This window comes from Saccopteryx leptura, chromosome 5 (genome assembly GCF_036850995.1).
Source record: "Saccopteryx leptura isolate mSacLep1 chromosome 5, mSacLep1_pri_phased_curated, whole genome shotgun sequence".
Classification (NCBI taxonomy): domain Eukaryota; kingdom Metazoa; phylum Chordata; class Mammalia; order Chiroptera; family Emballonuridae; genus Saccopteryx; species Saccopteryx leptura.
The window spans coordinates 3,989,340-4,011,717 of record NC_089507.1 but is presented as its reverse complement, the minus strand read 5'-3'; the positions used below and the strand labels follow the sequence as shown (position 1 = coordinate 4,011,717).

The window sequence follows — 22,378 nt, the reverse complement described above, 5'->3', positions numbered from 1 at the left end:
GAGGAACCAGGGAACTCAGTGATGAGTGAGCCTGGGTGTCCCTCCCGAGAGCTGGCTGATGCGGGAGGGGGTTCTACGTTCAATCCCAGCAGCCGGCGCTAAGTGAGCGCCTCCTGGGGGCCCGGCTGTGTTCTGAAAACTACAAGACCATGAACACATTTAGTCCTCACTGCAGCCTACTGAGCTACGGACTGTTATGATCCCTATTTTCTAAGCAGGGAAACTGAGGCACGGGGACGTTACTAATTTACCCAAGGCCACATGGCAGGTAATTGGCAGAGCTGAGATGTGAACCCAGGCTGAGCACCACTCAAGCTCAGATGTGAACCCCATCTCCCAGTGTCAGAGCTTGGTCCCATCCCCCTGGGGACCTAGTTACCTAAACCTCGGGTTGCTTTCTGGATTATATTGTGCGGTCACAACACAGAGAGGGATGATCCTGGCTTGTGCACCTGCTGGGGGAGACATGGTCACAACACAGGGGAGGTGTTGCATAGAAACACGTCACTCTTGGCCCTGGCCGGTTGGCTCAGTGGTAGAGCGTCGGCCTGGCGTGCGGAAGTCCCGGGTTCGGTTCCTGGCCAGGGCACACAGGAGAAGCACCCATCTGCTTCTCCACCCCTCCCCCTCTCCTTCCTCTCTGTCTCTCTCTTCCCTTCCCGCAGCTGAGGCTCCATTGGAGCAAAAGATGGCCTGGGCGCTGGGGCTGGCTCCTTGGCCTCTGCCCCAGGCGACAGAGCGACGCCCGGATGGGCAGAGCATCACCCCCTGGTGGGCATGCCGGGTGGATCCCGGTCGGGCGCATGCGGGAGTCTGTCTGACTGCCTCCCTGTTTCCAGCTTCAGAAAAATACAAAAAAAAAAAAAAAAGAAACATGTCACTCCCAGTGGGCAGACAGCGGAGGGCCCAGGGCCTGTGGGGGTGGTGCTCACATACCTCCATGTCTCAATTCCCTCATTTTCTAGGGTTGGTCACTGCTACTCTGCAGAGCTGCTCAGAGGTGAGAGGCCACAGGGGGGAGGGGAGGCACAGAGAAGACACATAGGTATAATGTCATTCTTGTTGTGAACTGTGATTCGATTATGGTAAATCATTGACAGTCGAGGTGTTCCTCTTTGGTGTTTCTGTTTCAGAAAAGGAAAGGGGGCTGGCCTAAGGGCAAGAAGAGGAAACCCCCCCGGGATCTTTCTATTCCTCGAGCTCCGACGACAGGGTAAGACCGGGGGCCACTGCCAGACCTCACGCTAAGGGGACGGTTGGGGTTTCGCCATGTGGCTGTGCTGTGTGCCTGGCACAAGCACGGTCCCGTCTTGGTCTTCATTTGTTTTTCAGGGCCCTTCATTGTTAGGGGCGGCGCACCCCGGGGAGTGGGGGTGGGCTCTTTTGTTCTTTCCTCTGGAATAAGGGTTTGATGCTCAAAGAAGAGGCCAGACGAACTGGCCTTGGTAACAGTCTGGAAAGGGGGTGGTTCTGGGGTCAGCGCCTAGTTCCCCTTCCAGGCTTGCAGATGTGGGTGTTCTGGGGCTTCAGGTGAGGTTTTTAACCTTTATCAATGCCCGGAAGATCCTCCCAGTGCCCTGAGACCTTGTCCTCTGTCCCGCGGCATCTTAGGCCGCAGAAGAGAGGTCCTGTGCCACTCACTTCCTCCTGCTCTGAGGGTTACCTTCTTCCTCCGGAAGCCTGTGTGCTTTTCTCTTCATCCTCAGGGTCCACACACTTCTGAGAGCAAGGGTTTTCCTGTTTTCTCATTGGTCCCAAGACGGGTTTGTCTCGCTCCGGTGCCCACAGCCTTGCTCCCTCTCCCTGACCGAAGAGTGTGGGCTTGGTGCCCGGAGCGTGTAGATGCACAGTACCCCTGTTAGCAGGGGGCCTTGTGTCCATTATACAGAGGGGACCCGAGGCTCCCGCGGGTTAAGTGATGCACCCACGCAGTCTTCAGGCCCTCGGGTCCCTCCCACCGGGAGCTCCTCCCCTGGCTCCTCCTCTTCCATCCGTCTCTAGATAAACAGCCACTGAAACATGTCCCCTTGTATATTAACTTCCGTTTCACGGGCTAGACTACAATAATGTTGGCAAAGCCACGATGATGTCTTTATGCAAACAAAGGTAGGAAACGCCGCACCGGCCCGCCGCCGGCCCTTCCCACTGGTCCTCCGAGCTGACGTGTTTGTTCCGTTCCTGGCGCAGGTACGCGATATTCCTGAGCGAGCAGAAAAGTCAGCTGAGGGCCGAGCACCCAGATCTGCCTTTTACGGAAATCACAAAGATGTTGGCTGCCCAGTGGGCTCAGCTGTCTCAGGAGAAAAAGCAAGTGAGTCCTTTTCTTGTGCAGAATGAGGAAAGAAGTGGCCTGGCTGTCTGCAGCCTTGATCAGGGGCTGTCCCTCCTGGTCCTTCTTTTCTCACTGGGACCAGAGGAGACTTTCTGGAGTGCAGGCATGATGTGCCTCTCACCCTTAAAAGCAATTACTTAAGGCCCTGGCCGGTTGGCTCAGCGGTAGAGCATTGGCCCAGCATGTGGAAGTCCCGGGTTCAATTCCTGGCCCGGGCACACAGAAGAAGCACCCATCTGCTTCTCCACCCCTCCCCCTCTCCTTTCTCTCTCTCTCTCTCTCTTCCCCTCCGGCAGCCAAAGCTCCATTGGAACAAAGTTGGCCCTGGGCGCTGAGGATGGCTCCATGGCCTCCGCCTCAGGCGCTAGAATGGCTCTGGTTGCAATGGAGCAACGGCCCACATGGGCAGAACATCGCCCCCTGGTGGGCATGCCAGGTGGATCCTGGTCTGGCACATGCAGGGGTCTGTCTCTCTGCCTCCCTGCTTCTCACTTCAGAAGAAAAAAAAAAAAGAAAAGAAAAAGCAATCACTTAAAACTCCTTAAAAGCAATTACTGTTGCTTCTGGCACCCTCTCCCAAACTGTTAGGCAGAACGGTTCATCCACAAAACATGAGTCCATCGTCAGATAAGTTTAGGAAATTCTGGAGTGAACCAAGTGGAATAGGCTGTTCCCTCTGCAGGAATTTTTTGGAGCATTTAATATAATTCATTTCACTGCAAACACGTTTCAGTTGAGGTCCGTGCGCTCCTGGGAGTGTGGTGTGTGGGGGGTGGAGCAAAGCGCTTTGGGGGATGAGACTCTCTCAGGGCCATCTCTTGGCGGCGTGAGGCATTTCTCAAACATATTCTATCCTAGAACGCCTTCTCACTGCACCTGTTAACCTCCTATGGGAAGTGTGGTCTGGGGTCACACAGGAGGAAACACAAGCTTATCGGATGTAGTCAAAGCCTTTTTAGGAACATACGCGTCCAGTGTCCACTTCTGCCCTCCCCCGGGTCGCTGGACACGTCAGCCACACTAATCAAGCCACGTCCACCCCGTCATCACCCTCTGTAAGAAGCCCTCCCATAGCCCCTCTGCGCCTGTCTGACCTCAAACCCGATACTTTCCCCAGAACAGCCCCCCTGCCCGCAGAGGCCATCCTAGATTGCCCCAAGTGGATTGGAGAAGACAGCCCAGCTCCCCTAGGTCAGGAGAGTCTCAGCATCTCTGTGCTCCTTCCAGAGGTATATTTACGAAGCAGATGAGGACAAGCAGCGCTACCTCCGCGAGCTGCAGGCCTACCAGAGCTCCGAGGCTTACCGGGCCTTCCTGCGGAGGAGGCGGGCGGCGCACACGACGCAGGCGCTGTGCGGTGAGTGGCGTTAACCCCTTCTCAGACTCGCTCGTGACTTGAGAGTCTTTTATCCCCGTCCCACAGGTTGCCTTTTCATTTTGTTGGTTATTTGCTGTACAGAAGCTTTTTAGTTTGATGTAACCCCACGTGTCGACTTCCGCTTTAGTTGCTTGTGCTTTGGGGGCCATATCCCACCCCCTCCAAAAAAAATCTGTGTCCAGACCAGTGTTTAGGAGCTTTTCCCTGTGTTTTCTTCTAGGAGGTTTATGGTTTCAGGCCTTCCATGGAGGTCATGAATCCGTTTCCAGTTCATTTTTGTGCGTGGTGTAGGATCAGGGTCCAATTTCATTCTCTTGCGGGGGCTGGCCATCTCTCGTCGCCCCCCCCCCCCCCACTGTGTGTTGAAATTTGCTGAGAGAGCAGCGGGCAGGTGCTCTACCACACACAGAAGAGGTGACCACGTGAAGTGACGGACCTGTTAATTGTTTGTGGTAGTCATTTCGCAGTGTGTGCGTCTATCCCATTGTCACCCTGTATACGTTAAATATATACTTTTTTTTACTTGTCAATAAAGCTGGTTGGGGCGGGGGAGGGGGTGAGGGGGAGAGCTACATCATCCCTGCACAAAGCAGTCAGCATTACGGCTTCCCTGCCGGCTCCCCGTGGCCAGGGGTCAGACGTACCTCGAGCCTGAGGAAAGATAAGGGACATCTCATCCCCTCCCACTCGGGCTGTGCTGGGGCCAGGGATTGCTTTTTAGTCCTTTGAAAAGGGAAAGGAACCCACAATTACGAACACACCGCTTCTCAAACTGGAAAGTGCCCCTCGGATCACCAAAATCCTATTAAAACGCAGGTTCTGACCCAGCAGGGCTGGGGTCTGCATTTTCAGCATACCCCTGGTGCTGCGCAGGCGGGGGTCTGTGTCTCTGCACCATTCACCGCCCCCTAGCTGGCCCTGGCATGGCCCGGCCAGAGGCATATCTTATTTGCTGGGAGTTAACACCTGAGCATCCTTTTTTTTTTTTTGTATTTTTTCAGGTAGCCAAACTAGTTTAATTTTTTATTTTCCTCCAGAAATTTGTTCCTGATAATCAACTTTCAGTGACTCTTAAAAGACACATGTTTGGCTGGTTGGCTCAGCAGTAGAGTGTTGGCCCGGCCTATGGAAGTCCTGGCTTCAATTCCCAGCCAGGGCACACAGAAGAAGCACCCATCTGCTTCTCCACCCCTCCCCCTCTCCTTCCTCTCTGTCTCTCTCTTCCCCTCCTGCAGCCAAGGCTCCATTGGAGCAAAGTTGGCCCCAGGCGCTGAGGATGGCTCTGTGGCCTCTGCCTCAGGCACTAGAATGGCTCTGGCCTCAGCAGAGCAACAGCCCAGATGGACAGAGCATCGCCCCCTGGTGGGCATACCGGGTGGATCCCGGTCAGGCACGTGCGGGAGTCTGTCTGCCTCCCCACTTCTCACTTCAGAAAAATACAAAAAAGAAAAAGAAAGAAAAAATAAACATGTTTGGAGTCAAACAACTTAATTTAACAAACATATATTGAAGATCTATGTTTTTTTAAATGTTCAGGACCACGCAGGCACAGGAGAATTGACAGATAAATACTCTGGTCTCCCCCGCCCTCCTCTCCACTGTGGGACAACTCTGAGTGTGTTCCACGCGCCCCCTAGAGGCTCCTTGTGGAACTGCGCCCCATGGATAGGTGGCCCCTGCTCAGCGAGGACCCGCCCATACTTGGCTTTCTTCCTTTCCCTGACTCCCTTCCCCACTTCCCTACCAGTGTTTCCTGGGATCATCGCCCCAAAGCCCACTCGCACCAAAATCATTGCCTCAGGGTCTGCCTCTGCGGGTCCCAGCCGAAGGAAGAGAAGAGAACTCCATGTTTTGAGTATCTACTCTGGTCCATTGTATCCGTTGTAGTTACAGGCTTCCAGTAACATTTGTTTCCAATCAGGCACCTGCAGCTAAAAATACTCAACTGGAAAACCACTGGCCTAACGTGGAAGCACTAGCAGAGACAGCCAACCCACGGAGCACGTGGCATCTCTGGTGGTTCTGAGGAGCCGCGAGGCCCCTGGCCTCGCCAGACCTGGCGGAGCTCAGCAGACTGTGCCCTGAAATCTCTGGCCAGGGGACCCCTAAGAGCAGCTTCATTCTCTGCTCACATTTTTCTTCCTAAAAAATGCCTTAGCAGAAAACACGCCCCCTCGCGTACCCCTCGGTCCCTCTGGAGTCCCGGGCTTCTCCTGAATTTTGTGACTGTTTGCACGAGAAGCTGGCACGTTACGAAGAAGCGCCCCCCCGACAGAGCGTGGTTCCTGAAACACTCAAATGTGTTACTGCCTTGTTTGAAACAGTCATTTTTGCCATGCTAATAAAAAAAAATGAAGTTTTCACTTTTCCTTCTTTCTCTCTAATCTTTAGTTACTACCTGGCCTGGTGTTTATAAATTGAAGTCAGAAGTACCTGGTGCTTCCTTTGTTTATAGCAGTATTTTTCTTTTTAAATTAAAAAAAATTGTTTATTCATTTTTTAGAGAGGAGAGACAGAGAGAGAAGGGGGGGAGCAGGAAGCATCAACTCCCATATGTGCCTTGACCAGGCAAGCCCAGGGTTTCGAACCGGCGACCTCAGTGTTCCAGGTTGACGCTTTATCCACTGCGCCACCACAGGTCAGGCTACAGCAGTATTTTCAACTGCCGGTCTGCAGACTGGTCCACCAGACATTCATGCTGGTCCGCAAGAGTTCACCGCCAATGTTGTAGGAAGATTATAGACCCAATGATCTCAGTCAAATTTGCTTATGTTCAGGGTGATTCCTGCCTTAGCAGTCCCCAAAATAATTCTTCTATTTTCACCAGTCCCCAAGTGTAAAAAAGGTTTGTAGGATTTTCAGACCTCAGTTGAAATTGAGCAGCTGAAGTCAAGCCCAGCGGCCCAAGCAGGAAGCCTGGAGGCCTCGAGGGGGGTGTCTTCGGCTCAAAAGGCACTTCTGACCCTCGACTTGATCTTCCCCCACCCCCACCCCCAAAACAAGGCTGAGCCCTTTCCTGAGACACACACTTTTTAAAATGATGCCATCTGTTTCTCCGTCAGGGACAGGCACCCCGGGACGTGAATGTGAGAGCGAGGGCCTTGACGTCTCAGCGATTGATGTAAGTGTTTGGGGGCAGGGGGTGGGGGAAAAGTGCTGTAAGCTAACCGCCCTCATTTGGTGTGGCAGGCTGAAACATGTTCCCTCCCAAAGACATGTGGGGCCGACTCCCAGGGACCAGCCAGTGTCACCTTCTCTGGAGACAAGGGGGTGGTCTCTAAGGATCTTTTTTTTTTAAGATTTTATTTATCCATTTTTATTGGAGAGAGAGAGAGAGAGAGAGAGAGAGAGAGAGAGAGAGAGGAAAGAGATAGAGAGAACAGGGGGAGGACCAGGAAGCATCAACTCCCATATGTGCCTTGACCAGGCAAGCCCAGGGTTTTGAACCAACAACCTCAGCATTCCAGGTCAACGCTTTATCCACTGCGCCACCACAGGTCAGGCTCTAAGGATCTTTTTTTTTTTTTTTTGTATTTTTCTGAAGCTGGAAACGGGGAGAGACAGTCAGACAGACTCCCGCATGCGTCTGACCGGGATCCACCCGGCACACCCACCAGGGGGCGACGCTCTGCCCACCAAGGGGCGATGCTCTGCCCCTCCGGGGGGTCGCTCTGTCGCGACCAGAGGCACTCTAGCGCCGGGGGTAGAGGCCAAGGAGCCATCCCCAGCGCCCGGGCCATCTTTGCTCCAATGGAGCCTTGGCTGCGGGAGGGGAAGAGAGAGACAGAGAGGAAGGGGGGGGTGGAGAAGCAGATGGGCGCCTCTCCTGTGTGCCCTGGCTGGGGATCAAACCCGGGACTTCTGCACACCAGGCTGACGCTCCACCACTGAGCCAACCGGCCAGGGCCTCTAAGGATCTTAATACAGGGGGTTCTGCAGTCACTGTGATGCCGGAGGAGGCGTCTCTTGTGGGACTTGAGTACTGAGCCAAAAGGGTTCTTGCTTTCATGCAGGAGAGAATTCAGTCAAGATGCGATGCAGACAAAAGGTTAAAGTGGAAGGGCAGGTTTATCTAGTGAGCAGAGAAGACAAGCAGGAAAAGCCACTCCACAGGTGGAGCGGAGGACTGTCCTCTCCGGAGAGGGAAGAGAGACCCCAGCCCTCTCTAGAGTTTGTAGAGCTTAGAGCTGTTTGCGGTTTCCATGGAAAATCGCTGGTAGGGGGAAACGGAGAGTGGAAATGGTTGGGATTAACTTCGACCTTTACGCGGCCTATCCTGCGGCCTTGTGTTTTCCCTTTATGGTCTGCGAGGTGCGCGTGAGCGGCTGTTAATCCATCCCTGCAGGAACGTTCCTTGTCCCGAGGCTCCTGGGGGCTGGCTTGCATCTCCAGTCAGCCGTGCTCCTCGTCAGGCAGCGGGGGGGCAGGCCGCTGATGGAGCTTTGTTTGATGTCAGTTGATCTGTGTGGTTCTCAGGCCTCTCTCCTGGATTACCAGTGTTCTCACCAGAAGCAGGCGTGTATAGGATACATTTCTATACGCAGAAGGGAAGCTATGGAACTTTTGTCAGCACACAGGTGCAGCTGGGTGGGTGTTCGGGGGCCCTTTCTCGGTGGCCTTGGTGACTCGGCCCTTTCTCCCTCACCAGACACAGGGCAGCCTCCCTTCCTCAGGCTCCGGCTCCTCTCTGGAGCTGAGATGGTGTCTCCATCAGCTCAGCCCTTTCTCCCTCACCAGACACAGGGCAGCCTCCCTTCCTCAGGCTCCGGCTCCTCTCTGGAGCTGAGACGGTGTCTCCATTTGGTGACTCGGCCCTTTCTCCCTCACCAGACACAGGGCAGCCTCCCTTCCTCAGGCTCCGGCTCCTCTCTGGAGCTGAGACGGTGTCTTCATCAGCTCGGCCAGGCCGCCCTGCTTGGGAGGGGACAGCCGGAGCCACGCCTCGCAGACGGGGCGGAAGAAATTACCCACGAGTCTTCCAGGCCGGGCAGGTCTCTAAGCTGAAGCGGCTCCGCTCTGATGAAGGACGGGTTCCTGAGCCGCGGGGAGCAGCCGCGTGTCCTGAGTGTGCTCGCTTCCTGGCTGGCCGTCCAGACATAAGTCAAGTCTTTGTTCGGAACCATCTCTCGTCAGAGCTTAGGGAGGTGTTTTGTTTTGTTTTGTTTTGTTTGTTTGTTTTAGCAAGAGAGACAGACAGACAGACAGGAAGGGAGAGAGATGAGAAGCACCAACTCGTAGTTGCGGCACCTTAGCTGTTCATTAATTGCTTTCTCATAGGTGCCTTGACCTGGGGCTCCAGCAGAGCCAGGGACCCCTTGCTCAAGCCAGCGACCTTGGGCTTCAAGCCAGCGACCACGAGGTCATGTCTATGATCCCATGCTCAAGCTGGCAACCCTGCGCTCAAGCTGGCAACCCTGCACTCAAACTGGCAACCCGGCACTCAAGCCAGTGACCTAGGGGTTTAGAACCTGGGACCTCAGTGTCCCAGATTGATGCTATATTCACTACGCCACCACTTGGTCAGGCAGACCTTAGGGCAGGCGTCCCCAAACTATGGCCCACGGGCCACATTCGGCCCCCTGAGGCCATTTATCCGGCCCCCTGCCGCACTTCCGAAAGGGGCACCTCTTTCACTGGTGGTCAGTGAGAGGAGCACTGTATGTGGTGGCCCTCCAACAGTCTGAGGGACAGTGAACTAGCCCCCTGTGTAAAAAGTTTGGGGACCCTTGCCTTAGGGAGTTCTTACATCTCTGAACTCAAAATGTAAGCAAATGTATACAGCTACATATGTTTTTAATTAATTAGGTTTTTTACTTTTGAAATAGCAGGTGCATGGTACAAAACAAGACGCAAACAGTGCACAGAGACTCATAATGACAGGAGGGTGTGGCTCACAGGCCAGAGCCCAGTCCCTGGCGTCCCCCACCCCACCCTGCCTCCTAAGGTCACTGCTGACCCGTTTCTAGCGCAGCTTCCAGAAGTGGCCTGTGGGCACACAGGCACCTAGGGTCAGTGCATACAGCAGGAAGCAGAAGTAGGTTCACAGTTGTGAGTACGTAAAGCACAGAGTTTGCTCTTGTATTATTATTTATTCATTATTGTATTATTTTTCCATAAAACAACTATAAACTTACTTTTGCTGCCCCCCCCCTCCCCTCTGCCCTGGATATATTTTGAGAAAAGGACGGACACATCCTTGTCATTCAGTCACGGAGTTCATTTTTGGTTCAGGATTTCAAAACAAACTCTTTTTTTTGTATTTTGTTTTCTGAAGTTAGAAGCGGGGAGGCAGTCAGACAGACTCCCGCATGTGCCTGGCTGGGATCCACCCGACATGCCCACCAGCAGGCATTGTTCCACTGCAACCAGAGCCATTCTAGCACCTGAGACAGAGGCCATGGAGCCGTCCTCAACGCCTGGGCCAACTTTGCTCCAATGGAGCCTTGACTGCGGGAGGGGAAGAGAGAGACAGAGAGAAGGGAGAGGGGTGAAGAAGCAGATGGCCGCTTCTCCTGTGTGCCCTGGCCAGGAATCAAACCCGGGACTTCCACACACCGGGCTGATGCTCTACCACTGAGCCGTCCGGCCAGGGCCAAAGCAAACTCTTTGAAAATAGGCGAACCGCAGAATCGGGTGTGGGCTCACTCAAACACCACCGCCACGCCCCCAAACCTCCCTGGCGTCCCCTCTCTGCCCACACACCGAGCACTTTTCCTTCCGTCAGTGACAAGGGTTTAGGGAGGATTGAGACTCTCGGCCGTGCTTGGAAAAGCCTCAAACCACAGGCGACTTCACAGGTGGAACAGGGCCGGCCGGCCCACGTGAAGTCCCTCCCTGTGCCCTGGGGAGCTAGTTCTGTGTTGGGAGCAGGCCGATCCCCCGGCCTCCTCCCGGCTCTGAAACCGTCCCGTCTGCAGGGGGAAGAGCCCGACGACCTGTACTGTCGGACCTGCCGGCAGTTCTTCAGTTCTCTGCACAACAAGAAGGAGCACCTGCTGGGGAAGCAGCACCTGCAGACCCTCACAGGTAACCACCCGCAGACCCTCACAGGTAGCCACCCGCAGACCCTCACAGGTAACCACCCGCAGACCCTCACAGGTAGCCACCCGCAGACCCTCACAGGTAACCACCCGCAGACCCTCACAGGTAACCACCCGCAGACCCTCACAGGTAGCCACCCGCAGACCCTCACAGGTAGCCACCCGCAGACCCTCACAGGTAACCACCCGCAGACCCTCACAGGTAGCCACCCGCAGACCCTCACAGGTAACCACCCGCAGACCCTCACAGGTAACCACCCGCAGACCCTCACAGGTAACCACCTGCCGACCCTCACAGGTAGCCACCCGCAGACCCTCACAGGTAGCCACCCGCAGACCCTCACAGGTAACCACATGCCGACCCTCACAGGTAACCACCCGCAGACCCTCACAGGTAACCACATGCCGACCCTCACAGGTAGCCACCCGCAGACCCTCACAGGTAACCACCCGCAGACCCTCACAGGTAACCACATGCCGACCCTCACAGGTAGCCACCCGCAGACCCTCACAGGTAACCACCCGCAGACCCTCACAGGTAACCACCCGCAGACCCTCACAGGTAACCACATGCCGACCCTCACAGGTAGCCACCCGCAGACCCTCACAGGTAACCACATGCCGACCCTCACAGGTAGCCACCCGCAGACCCTCACAGGTAACCACCCGCAGACCCTCACAGGTAGCCACCCGCAGACCCTCACAGGTAACCACCCGCCGACCCTCACAGGTAGCCACCCGCAGACCCTCACAGGTAGCCACCCGCAGACCCTCACAGGTAACCACCCGCAGACCCTCACAGGTAGCCAGCCGGGCTACGCTGCGCTCTACTCAGCACACGCGGCGCAGCAAACGCAGGCCTGGGCTGGGAGCTCACCGGCCCCTAGCCCCCGACACCTGTTCCTTTCATTTTAAGCAGGATCTACTCAAGCACTCTTAATGCCAGGTGGGTGTTTGGGAGGGGTGGGTCTTCCAGGGAACTAGGTATCAATGTGTTTCTTCATGAACGAGGCTCACCGGCTCTGGCCTGTCCCACAGGGACCTCAGTGCCACCTCGAGTCCTCAAGGCCTTACTCACTTTGCTCTGGCGCCCCTGGCTTCTTCACTGTTCCCAGAGCACCCCAGACAGTGCCCACCCGGGCCGGGATTCCTCCTGACCTCTGCCTGTGGTGCTCTGTGCACGTCACTATAGGAATCGCCCCTTCTCTCCACCCAGGTCTTTAACTGTCACCTTCCCTGGGAGGTCACTCCGCACAGGTGCACACCTGTCTCTGCCCATCTTTCTGTCCCTGATTTACTTCTCTCTAATCATTCCACCACCTTCTGTCGGCCTCTTTCATTTGCTCATTTGTTATTTGTTTGTTATCTCCCACCGGGACATAAGCCCCTCGTGCTTGGGATTTTTTGGTCTATTTTGTTCACGGCAGTATCCTCTGGGCCTAGAGCCGTGCCCAGCACTCATAGTAGGGACTCAGAGTGCATGAATGAATGAATGAATGAATGAATGAATGAATGAATATGTTCAACTAGTAACTCTTGAGCCCTTGCCCTTCCCAGGCACTGAGCCAGGTGCTAGGGACCCAGAAAGAACGAGACAGAGCTCTGTCCTGATGAAACGGAACACATGGACTAATATACCCTTGCATTAAAACGTCTGGCATTCCAGTGAACCAAGACCCCAGAACACAGAGAGGCCCCACAGTGGCTACAACTACACAAAACCCCAAGTGTGCTCCGAGACCAAGAAAGATCCTGGCCCTGGCCAGGTAGCTCAGTTGCTTAGAGTGTCATCCCAAAACACCAAGGTTGCAGGTTCAATCCCTGGTCAGGGCACATACAAGAATCAACCAATGAATGCATAAGTAAGTGGAATAACAAAGTGATATTTCTCTCTCTCTCTCTTTCTCTCCTCTCTAGCCCTCCTCTCCCTTCCTCTCCCTTCTTCTCTCTCTCTCAAATCAATAAATTTAAAAAAATGCTAGCCCTGGCCAGTTGGCTCAGTGGTAGAGTGTCGGCCCAGTGTGTGAATGTCCTGGGTTCGATTCCCAGTCAGGACACAGAGGAGAAGTGCCCATCTGCTTCTCCACCCTTCCCCCTCTCCTTCCTCTATATCTCTCTCTTCCCCTCCTGCAGCCAAGGCTCCATTGGAGCAAGGTTGGCCCAGGCACTGAGGATGGCTCCATGGCCTCTGCCTCAGGCACTAGAATGGCTCTGGTTGCAACAGAGCAATGCCCCAGATGGGCAGAGCATCACCCCCTAGTGGGCTTGCCGGGTGGATCCTGGTCGAGTGCATGCAGGATTCTGTCTCTCTGCCTCCCTGCTTCATACTTCAGAAAAATCCAAAAAAAAAAAAACCAAGTTAAACAAATTCTCTAAGAATGAAAACAGTTATAGGAGGTGCTGGACTAAAGGGTGATATCTTTTTTCCACTTATTCTTAATGCTATTAAAACAGAGAGAGATATGACTTAAGCCCCTACATTACTACATTGCACCATGCTTGCTGAGTGGCCTGGGGCGAGTTACTTAACCTCTCTGTGCTTCCACTACCCCACCTGTAAGGTAAGGTAGGATGGAATTGCCCACCTTGCAGGGCTCTTCTGAGGATGTACATCAATGGACCTGGCACAACCAAGATGTCACCTCCCCCGGGAAGTCTTTCCTGATCCCAAACTTGGGTGGGGGTCTCCTTGGGGCTCCTGAGCCTCCCTTCCCTTTGTAATTATATCATCCCCTATTATTGTCACCAACACCCCACAACACACATGCATGCACACACACCAGGGACACAGACACGTACACACAGGAGACGCGGTAAGCACCTGATGGAGAAATGTACACGTAAAGGTGTGTGGGAGACTCACATTAAGTCTGGTGTTGGAAAGGAAAGACACTGTTTTCAGTAATGTCTCCCCCCCCCCCGTTTTATTATTTTTTTCCTTTTTATCAAATTTATTGAGGTGACCCTGGTTAACAAAATTACTCAGGGGTTTCAGGTGCACAGTTCCACAACACATCATCTCTGCGCTATACTGTGTGCTCACCCCCCCCCCCAATCAGGTCTCCGTCCGTCAGTTATGTCTTGATCAAGGTGAATCACAGCAGTGAAGCTAAACATGCCTCTCATTACCTGCAGTTGAGGTACCGTGTGCTCACAGGAGCTGTGCTGTGCAGACCAGCCGCTGGAGAGGGTTAGGCTTGTTTCAAACTCTATAAAACGGGGGCCAGGGGGCCATGAAGCGGGATGTGTGTGGCTGTGGTCCAGGTCATTCTCTGAAGACCTCTGCAGTCCTTTAAAAGGAAGCAGACATGGACGAACCTCACTTCATCCTCCCTCTAACCCGCCCACACACTCTACCCCAGCAGTGGGGCTCTCGAGAGCTTTTCCACGCTTGCGCTGGGACTGCTACTGCGGTCTTGCTGGGAACCGGGAGCTTCTCCACGCTTGCGCTGGGACTGCCACTGCGGTCTTGCTGGGAACCGGGAGCTTCTCCACGCTTGTGCTGGGACTGCCACTGCGGTCTTGCTGGGAACCGGGAGCTTCTCCACGCTTGCGCTGGGACTGCCACTGCGGTCTTGCTGGGAACCGGGAGCTTCTCCACGCTTGCGCTGGGACTGCTACTGCGGTCTTGCTGGGAACCGAGAGCTTCTCCACGCTTGCACTGGGACTGCTACTGCGGTCTTGCTGGGAACCGAGAGCTTCTCCACGCTTGCGCTGGGACTGCTACTGCGGTCTTGCTGGGAACCGGGAGCTTCTCCACGCTTGCGCTGGGACTCCCACTGCGGCCTTGCTGGGAACCGGGGCGCTAGGCGGCTGACTCTGAGGCTTGGTCCAGACGGGAGGGGCGTCAGCCTCCCACCCTCCAGGCTCAGAGCTCTCGGGACTCCTGTCGCCCAGGATGTCCCAGGCAGGCGGAGTCAGCCCGGGAACTGCCTCCCCCGCACCTGAGCCGCCCCCTCCAGCCCCAGGTCTCAGCTTCTTGCAGCAAAACCAGCACAGCAGATGGGAGAGCAAGGTCCCCGAGCTCTGGGTTTTAACAGCATCGCTGCGATCTAAGTCACATGTCATAAAACCCACCCACAGAGAGTGGGTTTCAGTGTATTCACAGAAATGTGCAACCGTGACTGCGCATAGGTTTAGAACGCTTCTGTCACGCTGGTGGGAAAGCAACCTGGTGCCAAGTCTCCCCATTCCGGGGCACCCACCAATGTGTGTTCTGTCTCCATGGGGAGGGCCTAGTGTTTTCACTGGGACCAGTTAACTGGATCCACCGTAGTGACATAGTAGGTGGGCCATTCCCTGTCACTGGGAAGGGCCGGAGTTCGAATCTCAGCTCTACCACTTTCCACCTTAATATGCTGGGCAAAGTCTCCAGCCGTCTCCTTCAAGGGCAAACATGAGGGCAATAAGAGTACTGATCTCACTGTGCTGCTGTGAGGATTAAGAGTTAATCACACCACAGCCTGGACCACGCCGGCACCGTCTGAGTGTCCAGTGTTGTCGCGATGAGCCTGGGGACGAGGTTGGTCAGCAGCTCCCTGCCTCCCACCTCACTGTCTAGGAGTCTCAAGTGACCAGGGGTCTCCCTCGGCTCCCTGCTCGGCGATTCCTGCGCATCCCTCAAGCTGGCCGCCTCCTGGAATGGCCTTCCCACCTTTGCATGCCAGTCTCACTCCTGTTCATCCTTCAAAACCCTATCGAAAAGGTGCATCCCGCTAGCAAGTGTTGGGGAGGAGGTGGAGGAACCGTGAGTCTGACTGGCCCACAGACAGTGGGAATGTCAAATGGTGTGGCCGCTTCGGAAAATGGTCTGGCGGTTCCTCGATGGTTAAACGTTGAGTTGCCAACTGAACCAGCAAGCCCACTCCCGGTGCAGACCCAGGATAACTGAGCGTGGATGTTCACACCACCTTCTGAACGGGCACAGCAGCATTATTCATCATAGCCCCGCAGCGGGAACAATGCAAACGTGCATCAGCTGAGGAAGGATAAACAAAATGTAGCCTATGCATTCCATGGCACGTTATGTATCCATGAAAAAGAATGAAACATTAATACATGCTACAACATCGATGAACCTTGAAAAGGTGGTAGGTTAGAGCACCAGTCACAAAGGACCACCTACAATACGGTTCCGTGTCCAGAACAGGGAAATCTATAGACAGGAAGCAGATGTGTGGTTGCCTCGGGTCGGGGGAGAGAATGGGAGATGAGGAGGGAGATGGCTAAGGGTACCAGGTTTCCTTCGGAAGTGATGAATATGTTCTAAAATTGGCTTAGGTGTTGGGTGAATATATCTGAATATACTAAAAACCATTGAATTGTGTATTTTAAATGGGCAGATTGTATGCTATGTGAATTAGATCCCAGGCTGTTGGAAAAAAAAAAAAAAAGTTACCCATCTCAGCCAATGACCCCCTCCTCCAGGAAGCCTCCCCTGCAGCCCTCTATCCAGCATCGGTCCCAGTGCACTTTGCCTGTATGTCTGCCTGTCAACACAGGGACTGGCTTGCCCACGGCTGGACAGAGGGCCAGGCCGGAGGAACTGCTCGTTTTTCTCACGGGCTGACCTTTCCCATGGAATTTCTCTGCTTTCTCAGGGGAATTTGAAAAAGATTCCGCTGACTGCCTGAGCCATTCGGAACCTCTGGAGGAAGAGGAGGGTCAGCATGTGGACAAAGGGGACCCCGAGGAGGAAGCTGAGCGTCCCGACCTGTTTCTATTCGGAACCCTGATTCCAGAGGACAGCTTTGCTTCTCTTGACTTGTGTCTGTTGCAAGAGTTTATCTCCAAACTGCTGAAAAGTGAGTGGTCAGGTTCTGGAACCCGCTGGTAACTCTGACGATCTCAGGTAGCCTACGACAGTGGTCCCCACCCCCCGGGCCGCAGACCGGTACCGGTCCGTGGGCCATTTGATACCGGTCCACAGAGAAAGAATAAATAACTTACATTATTTCCGTTTTATTTATATTTAAGTCTGAACAATGTTTTATTTTTTAAAAATGACCAGATTCCCTCTGTTACATCCGTCTAAGACTCACTCTTGACGCTTGTCTCGGTCACGTGATACATTTATCCGTCCCACCCTAAAGGCCGGTCCGTGAAAATATTTTCTGACATTAAACCGGTCCATGGCCCAAAAAAGATTGGGGACCACTGGCCTACAGTATTCAGTTGGACCAAAACAGGAAGGGTGCTGCCCAGGAGAGGAGCAGTGAGTCAAAATACTGATCGGGTGGGAGACCACAGGAGCCTCCCTCCCACAAGCCAGGCTCAAGTCCAAGCAGTTCGTACAGAGCACCCCTTCTAATCCTCATTCAAGTTCTCTGGGGTCGGCAACAGTATCAGCTCCTTTTATTTATTTATTTTTTATTTATTTATTTATTTATTTTCTGAAGTTGGAAATGGGGAGGCAGTCAGACAGACTCCTGCATGCGCCCTACCGGGATCCACCCGGCACACCCACCAGGGGGCGATGCTCTGCCCATCTGGGGCATCACTCGGTTGCAACTAGAGCCATTCTAGCACCTGAGGCAGAGGCCACAGAGCCATCCTCACCGTCCGGGCCAACTTTGCTCCAATGGAGCCTTGGCTGCGGGAGGGGAAGAGAGAGAGAGGAAAGAGAGGAGGAGGAGTGGAGAAGCAGATGGGCGCCTCTCCTGTGTGCCCTGGCCAGGAATCGAACCCGGGACTCCCGCATGCCAGGCCGACGCTCTACCACTGAGCCAACTGGCCAGGGTGTATCAGTTCCTTTTAAAGATGAGAAAGGTGCATACCTTCCCCACGGTTGCACAGCTAGTGAGAGGCCAAGCTGAGGTCTAAACCCAGCCCATCAGGTTCTGAAAGTACAGGGGTTCTTCCCAACTTCCCAGCAACCGCAACTATGTATTCTGTGTGAAGTCCCAGCTATGTAGATCCTCACTAATATGAAAGCTGGTCATCTGCCAGAGGAAGGGGTTTTGTGTTGTTTTACTCCTTTCGGCACCTGCCACATTTCCCCCCAGCGGAGAAAGAAAGAAACTCCATTCAAGTGGGTTTTGAGGATGACTCGCACGCAACAGGGTCCCAGCTATCACCTGTATGAGGTTTGGTTCAAAAGGAAGGGCAGATTTTTCGCGATGGAAAACGGTCAGAAAATGATGGCTTTCTCTTGCCTTCCCTCCCAGTCAAGGAATTTGAGCTCAGAGAGCTGAGGAAGACGCTAGAAAGAGCTCAGGCAGAGCAAGAGACCCTGCAGAGGCAGCTGGCGGAGTTCCAGGTGAGGCCCCAGGCGGGAGGCACCCACGTGGCTGTGGCTTACTGCTCAGCTGGGGGGGGCACCCCCGCCCCCATGGTGTCAGGAAACAAGGGAGGAAGACTGCACGGTCCACTGAAAAGAACGTGTCACAAACCCCAGCCCACTTGCCCAGTACACTTATGTGTCCCCCAAAGACGGGATGCCTTGTCTGTGCTCTTGATGCATGGAAATGTGCTGTGCACCTTCGTAAGCGACATGCTCGCTTCACCGGCCCGACACTTGTGCTCCTCCCCCAAGCTGCCACGTGGCGTCCCAGCCACACCCCGCGCATGTTAGGGGCCCATTCCCATCGTGCGAGGGCCCCAGTCTGCCCCCCTCCTCCCCAGACCACTGTGGAGGCGCCATGAGTGTGCTTGCACATGTCCAGGTCTGTGATAGGTGGTCTGGGCCACACACCCCAGGGAGGGCTGCTCGGAGGGGGCAGGGGTAGATTGCAAATACTCTTCCCGTTGGCAAGGGCGTAGGCATAAATTTATGCCGGGATTGGGACGGGATCAGGACGGGGATCTGGGGGGAGGGGTGCCTTTTTAACTAAAGCAAAGAGAAGGAAAGGAAGTGGAATCCTGCACGAAGTCACAATTTTAAATGTGTTCTTTTATTCTGGTTATAAAATTAACTTACATCTATTGAAGAAAATGTTGACATCTCAGAAGAGTCTATGAAGAAAATCCAAACCCCATCGTTAGAGAAGCATAGGTCACATTTCTGTATAGCAACTTCTAGCCTTGTTTTTCCTAAATGCCTATCAACATATATAGATAAATAGATTTGCACTTGTTTGTGCATCTGTGTATCTTTAAATGTATGCCTATCTCTATAGATAGAGAGCAGTTGGTAGGTAGGTAGGTAGGTAGGTAGGTAGGAAGGTAGGTAGGTAGAAAGAGACAGAGAGGGAGAGAGAGTCCTCTCATTACATGAGCCCAGTGGCTGGGCACGTCAGTTACATCCAGTTGGACTGGACCTTCTTGTCGGTCTCCCGGAGGAGGCATTCCTAGGAGCGCGATGCTGTCTTAGCAGGCACGGGCCTTCTGAGGTCCAGGAAAGGAGGCACAGGCTGGAGTCAGGGAGGGTGCGTCCCGGGAGGAGGGAGCTTGCTCCACATTGTCTGTGGCCTAGTCATTAGCAAGGTAGCTCACTGAGCTCCCAGTTCACACCTTTTATTATTATTATTATTATTATTATTATTATTACTGATTTTAGAGAGTAAGGAAGACAGAGAGAGAGAGAGAAATAGCAATTTGTTGTTACAATTATTTATGCATTCATTGGTTGATTCTTGTATGTGCCCTGATGAGGATAGAACCCCCAACCTTGGCGCATCTAACCACTGAACTACCCAGCCAGGGCACCGGTGCACATCTTCAGAGGCAGCAACTACACCCACCTTCCAGGGGAACGGGGAGGTTTCTGAGGCCTGGTGTACAGCACCCTTGCTCAGTGGGCAAGAGCCCCCCACCTGCACCCACAGCCCTCACCCCGGGGCTGCTCGGCCTCTATCCCTGATTTCCATGGTGCGGCCTGCAGCGGGGGGCCTGAGGAGGGCGGGCTGGGAAATCAGGCCGAGTTGCAGACCTGGGCCCCCTCCCTGACCCTCGCTCCCTTCCCGAACTGAGCTCCCCACGCCTGCAAAAGGAGGCGGGAGAGCTCCCCCGGAGGGTGAGGGAAGCCCTGGGCCTTGCAGAGGGCCAGCAGGAAGGAGCAGGGTTTTAACAAGTGGGGGCTGCTTCCTGGAGGGGGCAGGGGAGATCGGGGACGTTCCCCGGTTCTCTGTGGGCCCTGCAGGAGGAGCTGTAATTGTTGACTATTTACTGTGTTTATTTTATATATATATATATATATTTTTTTTTTCTTTTTCATTTTTTTTTGAAGCTGGAAACAGGGAGAGACAGTCAGACAGACTCCCGCATGCGCCCGACCGGGATCCACCCGGCACGCCCACCAGGGGCGACGCTCTGCCCACCAGGGGGCGATGCTCTGTCCATCCTGGGCGTCGCCATGTTGTGACCAGAGCCACTCTAGCGCCTGGGGCAGAGGCCACAGAGCCATCCCCAGCGCCCGGGCCATCTTTGCTCCAATGGAGCCATGGCTGCGGGAGGGGAAGAGAGAGACAGAGAGGAAAGCGAGGCGGAGGGGTAGAGAAGCAAATGGGCGCTTCTCCTGTGTGCCCTGGCCGGGAATCGAACCCGGGTCCTCTGCACGCTAGGCCAACGTTCTACCACTGAGCCAACCGGCCAGGGCCTGTTTTATATTTTATTGACTTGTCTACTGGTGTACATGCCTTTGTTCACTTCCTTATTTTCTTATCTACGGAGACATGTTTATTTACTTATGCATTCACGTCTGCATTGATGTACTCACTCACTCATGCATGCATGCATCTGAGGGTCTTGGGGGGCTGGCCGGCATGCACACCCGCTGTGTGTTCCTTTCAGAACCAGCAGCAGAGGCTGGAGGGGGAGCTGGCGGGCCTGAGGACCTACGGGGTGGTCCTGGAGAAGGAGTTCCAGAACCTGAACATGATGCTGATGCTGTCCCACCTCGGCCTGCACGGCATGGACACGGGTGAGCCCGTGGTCTAGGGCGGCCCCTCTCTCTGTGCCCCCACGCGTGGGCCCTCCGGGTCCTCGCCGCTCCCTGACACCCAGGCCCCGGGAGACTCCTGTCCATTCGTATCCACGCCTGCGTTCCCCCACTTCACTCAGCGCGCAGTCCCGCGTGGCTGCGTGGCCGCGTGGCCGCGTGGCCGCGTGCTGGTGCTGAGGTTGTGGAGATGAGCCGTGCCGCGGGTGACCCAAAATCCAGCCCCACCGCCCGCCCCGGTGCCTGGCCCCGAGCTGGGCACTGCCAGGGCCTCGAGCTCTGGTCAGGTGGACAGACCCTGGTCCCTAGGCCCTTGGGGTGCTGCATTCCTGGGGGAGCTGCCCTCCACGGCGGGTGCCCTGTGGGAGCCAGTCCCTTATCTGAGGGAGGTATGCCTCCGGAAGGTGGTGACAGAGGAAGGGGCATTTCAGCTGGGCCCAGGGGGACAGTCACCACCTCCTTAGCACAGAAGGGGCCCCCAGGCCCGAGGCAGGGGTTTGGAAACGCGGGGTGCAGGAGGGAATAGGGGTGTTTGAGTCTTGTACAGCCCTGGAGCAAACACCCTTCTCTGTGAATAAAAACATGATCATGAGTCTCATTCACTGTAAAATATTTAAACATGACCGTCTGAAGCAGGGGTCCCCAAACTATGGCCCACGGGCCGCATGCGGCCCCCTGAGGCCATTTATCCAGCCCCCGCCGCACTTCCAGAAGGGGCGCCTCTTTCCTTGGTGGTCAGTGAGAGGAGCATAGTTCCCATTGAAATACTGGTCAGTTTGTTCATTTAAATTTACTTGTTCTTTATTTTAAATATTGTATTTGTTCCCGTTTTGTTTTTTTACTTTAAAATAAGATATGTGCAGCATGCATAGGGATTTGTTCATAGTTTTTTTTATAGTCCGGGCCTCCAACGGTATGAAGGACAGTGAACTGGCCCCCTGTGTAAAAAGTTTGGGGACCCCTGGTCTGAAGGAACAGACGCCGTGAGCACTCCCCTTCACTCCCCCCGCCAGGTTCAGAGCCTCCTGCGCCTCCTCCTTCCAGGGGGCGTCTGCACAGCTGTGAGGGGTGGCATTAACTTAGCCATGGGAACTTCCTGGGCCGCTGGCTGGCCGTGAGCTTGGGGCAGGGCCCCAGGCCCCCAGCTCCTCTGCCCTCCCTGGGCTGGGCCTTATGCCCTCAGTTACTGGATTGGGGGTGGGGTCGTGGGTAGTTGGACAGGGGGCCTTGGGCAGCAGCTGTTGACTGACCCGTCTGGCAGATGTCAGTATTTTCAGACATGTTTTGGTCTCACTCGTGCGTTACTGGCCAGCCACCAGCACTGTGCAGACGAGAAACAGACGGACATGCCCATCAGGGCTCGTCCCTGCCTCTTCTCCGAATGGGCAGCACTGGGCACCCGGGGTGCTGTTCCGTGCACGTCTCTGAAATGTGTCCTGTCTGTGCGTGTAGTCCCCCTTGTTTGACCTCTACATGGTGCCCTGCCGCAGGACCCCACCACACAGGGCCCCTGTCGATGCACACCGAGGTGGGGACACCCAGGGCTTCCGCCACCACGATGCAGCAGTGACTCAAAAACACACTGCATCTGGGTACAGGGTGGAGCGTCCCTGCTCTTAGGCAGGGAAGCCTCAAGTCCAAGGGCCCTGGCAATGAGCAGCTTGAGTCTGCCCTCGGCTTCCGAAAGGTGGAGAACTCTGCCCTCCTCTTCCTCCTCTCCCTCCTCCCTCCTCTCTCTTCTCTCCCTCCTC

General features: G+C 54.7%; 1 protein-coding gene across 1 annotated transcript; it reads left to right on the top strand.

Moving 5' to 3' along the window:
• Positions 1–261: 261 nt before the first annotated feature.
• LOC136405791 (high mobility group protein 20A-like) lies at positions 262–21,277 on the top strand. The gene is made up of 10 exons (XM_066385310.1): positions 262–268; positions 966–1,000; positions 1,134–1,213; positions 2,188–2,311; positions 3,560–3,689; positions 6,773–6,831; positions 10,628–10,736; positions 16,351–16,554; positions 17,917–18,008; positions 20,480–21,277. The coding sequence occupies exons 1-10, from the start codon at positions 262–264 to the stop codon at positions 20,624–20,626; spliced, it is 987 nt and encodes a 328-aa protein (XP_066241407.1). The 3' UTR covers positions 20,627–21,277.
• Positions 21,278–22,378: the final 1,101 nt, after the last annotated feature.

What these genes read in the sequence shown, in the direction of transcription:
- LOC136405791 (XM_066385310.1), top strand. An exon ending in TTGACGTCTCAGCGATTGAT is followed by an intron (nt 6,832 to 10,627) that starts GTAAGTGTTTGG and finishes TCCCGTCTGCAG; the next exon opens with GGGGAAGAGCCCGACGACCT. An exon ending in GGCAGCTGGCGGAGTTCCAG is followed by an intron (nt 18,009 to 20,479) that starts GTGAGGCCCCAG and finishes TGTTCCTTTCAG; the next exon opens with AACCAGCAGCAGAGGCTGGA.